Here is an 11,448-nt window from a genome sequence, read left to right on the forward strand (position 1 = left end):
CATGAATTTCAGACCAAATCGAAAATTTTGGCTTATTTTACCGAGTCATTGCATATTAATCTCAGGACATGTTTACGACCGTTGTTTAATTGCTTAATATCTATTTTGTCTTTTGAATCTTTATTATTTCGCGTTTTGATTCGTTCACAAAAAGGCAAATAAATAGTTAAGAACTATTAACGAAACGGAGCGTAAATTCATTTCTCTTGCTAAAATATCTATTTATCGACAACCATCAGTAATCTAACTTAGACCAACAACTGACATACATCCTATCGTCTGACAACGTTTGGCTGTGAATGAAGCCATCCAACAATTGTGGTGGATTACAAGTTCAAAATTAAACATGGTTTTGGCACACTCAAGCAACTTTGCTAGAAAATTCCAGTAAAGCAAAATGATCGAGCCACGTACCTGCTCTACAAACAAAGTAAAGGCAAAAATCAAAGCCACTTTCTTTTACAAAAAAAAAGAAAGAAAAAGAAAAGACGTGGAATGTTGAATGGATCCAATACACAGTAAAAACGGATTAAAAATAAATAAATACACAGTAAAAGAGCTTTGTCTTTATTTTTTGTTCAAGTGGCAAAACCTAGAGGAGAAGCAAATTAAGGATGGGAGAATCCAGCATTCAGAGAAGGACCACATTCAGTTAATTTTCTTGTCGATCATTAAACCGCATGCATCCATCGATCCCGGCCTTTCTCTGTATAGTTAGAGGTCTTGGCAAAACACTACTACAAGCTACCTTTGATTTAATTTGTTTGTTTTTTCTGTCGGCAAAAAGATATATTGATGAAACTCGATAGGGGTACCTCGAGATGAGGGAGAAAGGTATCAAATCAAATGTTGAATGACCGAAAATACAAAGAGAAAAGAAATGAAAAAAGGCAAGGAAAAGGTACAGAGTACAAAACAGACTTAATAATGGTACTCCTAGTACCATCCAAGCATCTCTTGAAGTCTTCTACATGGTATATACGCATCCAAGTTGTGTTTTCCTTTCCCCCCATAGGCAGCCCTGGTTTTTATCAAATCCACCAGCCCATCAACATCATCAACCATTACATTGTGGTCTCCCAGCATGCTTTCTCCAGATTGTGGTAGGCATTGAAAAACCAGATCGAGTTAGCTTTGTTTAGCAGGCGAAGTCTTGAGGAAAAAAAAAGGGCTATTGGGCCATCACAATGAAGTCTGATAAGTGAACTTTTGAGCAATTGGTTATATATAAATTTTTTCTTGCCCGTAGAAATGATTCATCAAAAGAACGAGGCATTATTGATACATCTGAGATCGCTAAATATTCGAGAGTCCCTCTATTCAATCTTTTTGACTTCTTCTCATTGGTGGATATATATCTCTTTCGTTGGTTGGTTTGGTGAAGTATTATTTAAGCTGATTTAACAAGTTTGATGGCTAAAAAGCTTCTACGACCTAGTTGAGTTTCAAACTTGCCTAACTAGGATGGGCAGTCAGGGTAGCCTTTTTTCCATTTCTCGGAAGAGTTGTACTTTTTCAAAATTAAGGAATATAGAAGCAGTCAATTTGGAGTTTGTTGAAAATTGGAGTGAAGGATATTGACTAGAAAACGCGGAAAACTAAACCATAACGCCACACACACAGGACTACATGAGCTGAATTAGTAGTATCAATTACCTTAATTTGTTACCTAAGCAATGCTACTAACGCACCTTTAAAACACAATTCCCGACAACTGTACCTGTCAGAAGCCGTTCGATGCACATGGGTCCACATGAATCGAACGGCTCTAACTAGACACAACTGTTTTTGGCGTTATGTTTTACCAATCTTAATTTTAGTTTGCTTCTTCACAGACCACGTAATGCTTTTGCTTTGAATATTTATTTAGGGGCGTTGCTTTAAACGATGTGGTAAGTCGCTCCCTTAACCAGGATAAGATCTTGGATTTGATTCTCATCGTACGGTCCTTTTCCCTACTCCTTAAATACATTCTCCAAAGAAAGGCATAGACTTATCACAAGAATAAAAACGAACGAGTAGAGAGCAAAGACAGCGCAACTGCGCAAGTAGTAAGGTGCTCCCTTTATCGGGATACGGTCATGAGTTCAATTCTCATCGTAGGATCCTTTTCCCTACTCCTCGAATTCGGATAGGATAGGTTTCTTACGTGTCCATGAAAAAAAAATTAATTAAAAACAAATGAAAAAGTGATTTCTGCTTTAAAAACATTGGGCTGGCCTTATATCACTCGAACCCGTACTAAGAACAATTGGACAACTCGACTTGCGGCAAAAAGGCCCAGCCCAAAGCTCCATTGGATTGCCCTAATTAAGCCGTATTTGGGCCCGTCGAATCAGTGATACTTCGGGTAAAAGGGTTTTTACCCATTATCCGGGAAAAATACCCGTTCACAAAATCAGGTCTTCTACCATCGTTACGAACCTTTCCCGTCTCTCTCTCTCTCTCTCTCTCTCTCTCTTCAGACGCACGGTGGGCGGCAAGTCGACGGCATAACAAGGTCAGTCAGTGTTATTCTTCGCTGAAACCCATGCTGTTATCATTGGTTTGTTTTTTTGTTGTTCAAACTATATGTCTCTGTTTTCAGTGCAATTCATGAATCTTACTTTAGCAAAGTCTAATTATTTTCTGTGTCTTTGTTCATGTACATTTTTTCCCATTGTTGGTAAGGTTTAAACACTGCTTATACTACTGAATCTTAGTAATTCGTCGCACCATTTTCTTTATATTTTGTAAAATGCTATAGGTGGAATCAAATTTTGCTTAACTGAATAGTGAACTGGACAAGCTGTTTTTCGTTTTGCAGTATGGTTGTGGTTCTGTTCTGAATGTTCTACAGGTTGTTTTGGTTGCAAAAAATTTGTTTTTATTCATTTCTTGAGTGCTAGCAGATAAGTATGTGCTTTTGTTGCTTATTGGTAAGGACTTGAGCACGTTCACCATTGCAGCTGGATATTACTTCACGTAATTGTATCTTGTTGGTCACTTTTCTGCTTGTTTCATAAATTTGTATTTATTTGTGCTTGTATTTTAATAGGTTTACTAGAAAGAACTGTTTCCGGGTACCATTTATTTATGGTTGCTCTAGGTTCAAAAGCATTGCCACTGAGAATACCCAAAACCAGTAGTTTGACCAAGGACGATTTCATGGCCGGGGAAGAGAATAGTTATGGAAAACGCGGAAGGAAAGGAAGCATGAGCAGAAGATCAAGTAAAAAACACCCTGGTTTTGATGGGCACCATTCTGTTGAAAATTTATCTGGTGGGGTGTCTGCTAAAACTGCGAGAGCTTCAAAAGTATCAAAGCATCAGATTGCCTCAGGCCCACAACCATCATTTATCAGGTTTCTGCGATTTTTTTGCAAAATTGCCTTTTGCTATTTGTTGCTAACCTCTTATTTGAAGTTTAGAAAGTCAATAAAGCCTCTGAAATGACTTTAAAAAATATCTCGTTTTAGGAAACAGGTTGATCCTGAGACCAAAAAATACTACTCAGAGATTTCCAATGTTATTGAAGGTAATGAAGTTGACTTAGAGGAAAGGTCAATCATATGCGGTAACGCATTGGAAGAGAGTAGAGGGAAAGAAGTGGAACTTGCAACTGATAAGATCATAAGCCACACTTTTGAAACCCTCCTTGATGGTTGTGATGCGAACCACACATGTGAATTTCTCCGAAGCTGTGCAGAGGACTTCCCTTCTATTGCAATGGACCAATCTGGTTCCCATGTTGCTGAGGCTGCTCTCAAGTCGTTAGCTTATCATCTTGATCATCTTCAAGATGATAAAGCTTATTCTGAAATTGAAGAGACCTTAGCCATTATATGCAAGGTATCAGATTTTTAATCCATGTTATAAAGCGGAATGCTGTCTTTTGTTTTTGCCTTCGTGGATAAAAAGTACACCCAGGTAGTACCCATTAATGTGTGTTTGGAATTGTGTTTTGTAGACGAAGCTATGAAATGCAGCAGTGATGGTTTACTATTATCGGATTAATCGTTTATCATGTCTTTTTACCATGCCAGGTGATCGTTGACACTCCTATTGAAATCATGCGCAACTGTTATGGGTCTCATGTTCTTCGGACTCTTCTTTGTCTTTGTAAAGGGGTGTCATTAGACTCTGCCGCGCTTCATAAGACGAAGTCGTCGACTATTTTAGCACAGCAGTTAAATTCCAGGCCAGCACGAGTGGAAATAAATGATTCTCAATATTTGCAGCAGGGATTTCCAGATCAACTGAAATTCCTCGTGTCTGGGATGTTAAACTGTTCCAAAGAAGACATTTTAACCCTTCAAACTGATCAGTGCAGCAGTTTAGTTTTGCAGGTCTTCTTCTTTCTTTAGCTTCTTTTTTTCCCCTCTATTTGTCAGTATTTTCGGTTTGCATATTATTCCAATATCATTGTGTCCACTATTGGTTTCCATATTCTCATCCTTAGTTTATCTTTTCATGAATCTGGTGGAAACATTCCATGTTGATGGTTCTGCTTATTATATGATAGACTGCCTTGAAGTTATTGGTGGGACATGAAGAAGAGTTGTTGCATATAATACCCGTTCTTCTTGGATGCAACATGGAAAACGTGGTTGAAGGGAATGTGATAAAGATAACTTCAGTGCAGAACCTTCTGAGGTTGATGAAGGGAACTGCATATAGCCATTTAATGGAGGTGATTTCTCTTAATAGCGTAAAAAGATTTTTTTTTTTTAATTACCTTTTTTTTCATTCATAAAATATGTCTTCAACACAACTTGCTCTGTCATCGCCTTACCTGATTCCACTTACTCTGTTGTTGTAGTGTCCTGGATTATAATGATTATACCCTAGCATGTTAATGGGCTCGATATACTTTCAATGCGAGCTAGGTACTGGGAAGGCACAATGATATACACTTCATCCGCTATGAAACAGAAAGTAGTTATGTTTTAACTTTTAACACGATGATCTCTTTGTTTGGGTTGGGGTGGTATGGGTTGTCCCGGTTGGAGTGTTAGAACTTCTTTACTGGTGATTCATAATTCATTGGAAAGGGGCAAAGGTGGGGAGAACAAAGAGGAGATTTTGGTAGATGATTCCTCTTTGTTTAATGTGGCTTATTTGGCGAGAAAGGAATCGACGTCACTTTGATTGAGAGTCCTTTGTTTAACCTCTAAAATACGCTTGTTTGTAGTTTGTACGCTGTATGGTTCAAGGACTCTTAGGAATGTAATCTGTCCCTCGATTGGTTTCTCAATATGGACTCACAGAACTGATGGAAGTGTATAGGGCTCCTTTTGAAAATCCTTGATGCATCTTTCAATAGAATTTGGTTATGACTTGAATAATTTTCCAATGCTTCTATGTTGTAATACATTACTGACTAAGGATTTAAACTTTAAGGTTATTAGGTCAAAAGGAAAAGGAAAAAACAGACGTAAAGCCACAAGAAAATCTGAACTTTATTTCGCTTATCACATTTTTTACAGTGACATCATATTCCTTAGGTGATCATCCATAATAGAATATTACTTGTTTACTGTTTAGTGTAATACCTTTACGAAATTGGGTTGGCAAACTCACTCTGTAGTCGCATGATACAGGTGATTCTTCTTATTGATGAATTAACTTCCTCCCCCAAATTTTTATTTTTCAGGACACTTCTCTTTTTTGCGTTGGCATACTGTTTTTTCCCCTTTGATAATAGTTATAAATTGCATTCTCAGGTACTACATTGTGCTGATTAACATTTAAATAGTTGGACCCCTGTTATTCTTTTCCCACAGTTGCTGTCATGCTTATGATTTGCTTGAATTCTATGCCAATGTTTCAGGTCATCGTGGAAGTGGCTCCAGAAACCTTATACAAAGAGCTATTCACAAAAGTCTTCCGAAACTCATTGGTTCAGCTGTCATATCATGAATGTGGGAATTTTGTTGTCCAAGCATTAGTTTCTCATGCAAGATCTCAAGATAATGTATGTGCTTTATTGGTTTGTTGTTATGAACTTTTATGCTGCCTCTTATGCATTAGAAAAATGTGAAGAACCTCTGTTGATGATATATCTTGGTAAACATGGTGAGATGTGCTTTTTATGATGTCATCTTTAGTTAGTCTGAATTAGTTGCACACATTGATAAGCTCCTTGGGTTTTCCTCGTCTTGTTCTTGTGGTTTACGTGATAGATAGTTGTTGTAGTACCTTTCTATTTTTACAAAAGCTCAGGTAATTGTGCTTCTGTTTTGCTTTTGCAAGTGATGTGCTTTGAATTTTTGGAAAATCTCTCTTTTCACTTTGCTTTTGCGTTCCAGATAGAGTTGATATGGGGGGAACTCGGTCAAGAGTTCAAGGATCTTCTTGAAAAGGGAATGGCTGGTGTTGTTGCTTCTGTCATTGCTGCAAGTCAGAGGCTTCATAGCCACGAACACAAGGTTTATGCAAACATGAACCTATTTTTGTTTTGATTTTTGCTTTGTGTGAGAAGTTGAAATAATTCAGCAGTACTTGAAAAAGTGGCCGTTGGATGCACATCTATCCTTTAACGTGCCTTGGGGTCAATTTTCTTTTGTTTGTTGATTTAGTGGCACAAACATACTAATTGTTGGTACAAACCTTGTTTGGCAGTGTTCTCTGGCTCTTGCTGCTGCTATATGTTCAACGAATGAGTCTCCCGGATGCATTGTTCCTCGATTATTATTTCTTGAAAGCTACCGTAAATGCAAAGATAAATCCAATTGGAGTTGGCCTAAGGGTTTGAAGATACCCTTGAAGATGCATGTCATGGGTTCTTTGATTCTTCAGTTAATTTTCAAATTCCCAAGTGTATGTGTTTTTTCTTGCATCTGAATTGCTTTTGTCCACTCATTTGTAATTTTGGCTGCGCTATCTTTTCATTCAATGTTCGAGTCTTTCGCTTTAAAATGTCTCATCAATAGCTTAGAAGTTAGCGCGTACACTGGGCTTATTTTCTTTGATTTCTATGGTACGTGAATGTAATTTGTTGAGCTTCTTGTGCTGAAATTTATAGTGAGTGCCACTATTGAAAATGGGAGTATTGTGTTTTACTTCATTTCAGTTCTTCCCACTAAATGAAAAGAGAGATTCTAGTAAACTTTATTCTCCAATTTGCTTTGTGTATATAGGTTTTATTAGGATCAATATGATGGTTTAGTCTTGATGCATTCATATCAAGCTGCACCTAGTTTATATTGGTTCACACTTCACGCATTTTTGGTGGTTTTCATGTTTCAGGTTTTCCTTATAAATTAAAGATTAGGTTACCTGACATGGTTTCTATTATGCAGGAGTTCATTCAACCTTATATTACAAGTATCGCATCCATGGAAACTGACCATGTTCTTGAAGCATCAAAAGACTCTGGGGGTCAAAGGGTTATTGAAGCTTTTCTGAGTTCAAATGCTTCTGCAAAACAGAAACGTAGATTGGTTATGAAGTAAGCTGGGATGTGCTTTATCATTATTGTTTAATGTCTTACATATGCTGAGGCCTGTACGAGTAGAATTCAATGTGTTTATACCTGCTTCAAATAACCATATCGTAGTTGGTAGACAATGAATTAAGTTGGCCTTGGTAACTATGCCGTTAAGATAAAGAATTAAGCTTCTATGCAGTCCAATCACTTCTCTGCAGTCTGTGATTGGACTGCATAAAATGTAATCTCAGTTGTCCAAAAGTGTTTTTAATGGTTAGTTTTGTTGAAAGTTTCTTCCCGGTAAGAAAAGTACTTTTTCCTGGGAAGAATTTGTCTAAAATCTGAATCATTGATTGCCATCTGCTGAGATGAAACCGCAGAGGCTTCTTTGCAGTCTAATTGCAGAGAAGCCAGGTCCTACGTTAACTGTTTGGAAGGCCATCCAGATTCTTACTACTATATTTGTAGCTGCCCTCCCCAGAGAAGGAATATGATTTTGTTGGCATTCTAAGTGGTGCCTTGATGCCAATTATTGAATAGGTAAAACAAAAGGCAAGGAAAGAAAGGAAAAATCATGAAAAGGGGGTATTGAATATATGGTTGATTGGAATCTTCTGAGGGATGTATGAAATGAGTCTTTCTTTACATTCAAGCATGGAGATATTAGCTCGAGAAATGAGTTCGAAATATTACTAAAATCTATTAGGTGTAGTGTGACAACTTAATGTTTGGTTGCATAATCCAGGTCCTATACAGATGAAAACTCCAATAGTATCTTGGTAAATATAAGAAATTTTGAAGCTTCCTCGGGAACTATTGACAATACTTGTGGACACATGCATACTACTGGAGAACCTCAATCTTTTTGGTTATTTTTTCGTTTGTTACATGTTTCAAGGCGCACAATATATCGAAGTGTTTGCCTGTAAAACTGCATCTTTTATGTGTGATAAGGCGTACAATACTATAAAAAATAAAAATAAAAACTTCATCTTGTGTGATTATCAAGGAACGACATAGGGAATTGTTCTATTATCAAGGAACGACATAGGGAATTGTTCTATTACCTGTCTCTTGCTCTTCAAATTTGAAATGTTATTGCCTGCTGGTTATTATTTTGAAGGCTTCGAGGACATTTTGGAGAGCTTTCATTGCATCCGTCAGGTTCATTTACAGTTGAAAAGTGCTTCACTGCCGGTAACCTATCTCAGAGGGAGCTAATTGTATCAGAGTTGTTAGCTGTGCAATCGGAGCTCTCCAAGACTAAGCACGGCCCCCCTCTTTTGAGGAAATTTGACGTGGATTGGTAGGTTTTTTGCTACATGTCTTTTTCTAGTCTCTCTCTGCGATATTGTTTTTGGATTTTTGACATGCATTTCAAGGCATATACCTGCTGACATCCATTTCAAGGCATATACCCCTTGCTTAGCAGTGTTTTAAAACTAGTTTCTGTTTTTGATGAATGGTTGGCTGAAAACCTGAAACCCTTTTCTTGTTTGGAGTGCCCGACCTTGCTTGTACGAAAGTTAATTTCAAACTTCAAAATTAGTATAACTTTTGCTTCTGTAAGCAAGATTTTGGCCCTCCGTACAAGCTAGCTAGTGTCTCTATAAAAGTGGAGATCTTGAACCTATTTGATGATTTTGTTGCGCTTGATAAGTTTTCTGTTTCATTTGTTACTGTGAGTGTGTGACTGCATTTCAGTATGATGTTTATATTTCTCATATATAGTGCCAATCCCTTTGGTAGGGCCATGAATTCGGTAAATAAATACAGTGACTCTTTCTCTTGTTATTTGCTGGAAGGATCCCAAATGCATTATTTAGGTTCTGTATTTGCAGGGTAACCGTTACCTAGGAGAGCACGTGACTTGATCTATAAATCGCATCTTCAATGGCTATTTGCGTGCTTCCATGGAAGTGGACACCACCACTTTTTAGGCAGAATTTTATTGATGGACTAATAGCTACACAATTGTGCCTAACTTTTTTGCAAACCAAGGTCGTGCTAGAATAATAGAAAACATAGCACCGAAGTTGCTTTGTAAATCTTTGTTTGTTCTCTTTATGACCACATTTAACTCTGGACTGATCACCTGGCTTGGTGAATATCTTGGTTTTTGCAAGTTGTCATGTGGTATTTGGAATCTGTGTTCTTTTATGCTGTGAAATAACTACAATTTGCTCCTTGGCTTCCACAACTAAGAATTGATAGACTAATGCCTTCATAGCATTTACTTATTGGTCTGTTGATGTTTGGCATCATGATGCAAACAGGTTTACAAATGCCACACATGCCCTAATGCAACCATGAAATATTAGATTTTCAGCATGATGTTTTGCTTTGCTTATTTGAGTTCGACTTCTGAATATTCCTTGTATTTTGTTTGTTGCTTCCTTCGCCTTGCGTGATAGGTTTGCAAGACGACCAGATCAGTGGAAGTTGAGACAAGCATCAAAAGAATCAGCTTACAAAGAGTTTTATACAACATTTGGCTCGAAAGAAACCAAGTCATCCAAAACCAACAGCTTTCTTGCGGAGACTCCTCGCACATCACAGTCAGAAAACTTAAAGGTGATGAGGAAAGAAATTGAGTCTTCAATTGCTTCTGCCGCTGCACAATCTTCTACATTGCAGATTCTAGCCAATGAGAACTCAACAACTAAAACGAGAACGTCAGGCCATAAACGCCACGCAGAAAGAGCAGAAAACAAAGGTGAGACATTTTGCAAAGCTGTCGCTGGTGATGATATTTTTAAAAGCAAAACGAAAAGGCAGAAAAAGGAAAAGGATCATGGTGGGGATGAAAATGCTGTTGAAAAAAAGAAGAAGAAACGCCTGAGGAAGGATGACTAGACAGATTTCTTTATGCCTCGTGGAATAGCTGGTTTTCCTGATCAAAATGTAACGGAAAGCGTGAGATTTGATTCAGCTGTTGTATTTCTCTTTTTTCTTAATCTTGCTTGTACTAGTTTTGACTTGAACTCACATATAAATTAGGTAGATGGAATTTTTGAGTAGTTGTTTTTGAGTTATTCTGTTTTGTTCTCTTTGTGACTGATAATGTGGTTATGTAAAATAACTTGATTGAGCTGGAAGTTGAAAACTGTTGCCAACAAAGAAACTTGAAATTTTACATCTGAATACTTCAAAAAAACAATCAACTTCAGAAATGGGTACTCCTATGAAAGCAAAATTGTTGTGGATCCCAACGGTACATGTGACTTCTGCCCTAGACTCGGTAAAAAAGCATTGCTGATTGCTGTTTACTTCTTTCGGCCATGAATGCTGTCTGAATCTATGCTGAGAAAGTGAGAATGGTGGGAAAGGCTTGAATGTCTCGGAGATGGAGGTTACTTGTTCTGTGTTGGGTTTTGCCCGGTTGGTGGGCAGACCCGTAAGCTCGAGCCCACCTTCTTGAATGGATCTTCTTTCCCATCCGGCTGCAAGTCATGGAAAGCTTGTGATGCCGCCAAGGACGATTGTTCTTTCGCAAGTAGGAGGCGGGATGCTTGGGCTCCGCTTGCGGAGGAGTGAAGAATCAGCACAAGTGCAAGAACAAAAGCAGCCAGTGATCTCAAGTAGTAGTAGTTCTTCATGATAGTGAAGTGTGTTTGTTTGTTATGATACTATTACTATAGTTTCGTGAAGCTGGCTTTTAAGCTGTTTCGTGTCGATTCGTATCTACGATTTGCTCTTGTTTAATCAAAGTTGGGATCTCAAGCAAGTGGGGTCATGTGATTTCTCTTTGACTGTTGTTTGTGACACTTGTTCCAGATTCTTTCGTACAGTTTTCTGAGAGGGGTCATGTGCTTGGGCACGTGATAATATTAGATCTGAAATCTCTAGTGTTCAGTTCTGTTGAAGTGGGTATTGGCTTGTTCTACTCTGTTGTCAACAATCTTCGATGCCATTTCTGTTTCCACAAACATGAGAAGAAGCCTATGTGGAAACTTTATGTCCATCTCAAAACCAATTGGCAATGAGTGGAGAGGTCCCAGATGTTATTAAGTGATCACCCATTCCACTCTCAAGCA

General features: G+C 37.9%; 1 protein-coding gene across 3 annotated transcripts; it reads left to right on the forward strand.

Annotated features, from left to right (window-relative positions):
* Nucleotides 1–2,338: 2,338 nt before the first annotated feature.
* LOC131335545 (pumilio homolog 23) lies at nucleotides 2,339–11,085 on the forward strand. 3 transcript variants are annotated; one of them, XM_058370951.1, is made up of 11 exons: nucleotides 2,339–2,500; nucleotides 3,038–3,344; nucleotides 3,459–3,831; nucleotides 4,026–4,328; nucleotides 4,505–4,672; nucleotides 5,813–5,956; nucleotides 6,291–6,410; nucleotides 6,604–6,801; nucleotides 7,284–7,432; nucleotides 8,535–8,717; nucleotides 9,826–11,085. In XM_058370951.1, the coding sequence occupies exons 2-11, from the start codon at nucleotides 3,076–3,078 to the stop codon at nucleotides 10,265–10,267; spliced, it is 2,349 nt and encodes a 782-aa protein (XP_058226934.1). In that variant the 5' UTR covers nucleotides 2,339–2,500; nucleotides 3,038–3,075; the 3' UTR covers nucleotides 10,268–11,085. The 3 variants fall into 3 exon arrangements, with proteins under 3 accessions (XP_058226934.1, XP_058226935.1, XP_058226937.1); XM_058370952.1 differs by having other exon boundaries at nucleotides 2,376–2,500; nucleotides 3,089–3,344; XM_058370954.1 differs by lacking the exon at nucleotides 2,339–2,500 and having other exon boundaries at nucleotides 3,095–3,344; nucleotides 3,518–3,831.
* The last annotated feature ends 363 nt before the right edge of the window (nucleotides 11,086–11,448 follow it).

Source organism: Rhododendron vialii, chromosome 8a (genome assembly GCF_030253575.1).
Source record: "Rhododendron vialii isolate Sample 1 chromosome 8a, ASM3025357v1".
Lineage (NCBI taxonomy): Eukaryota > Viridiplantae > Streptophyta > Magnoliopsida > Ericales > Ericaceae > Rhododendron > Rhododendron vialii.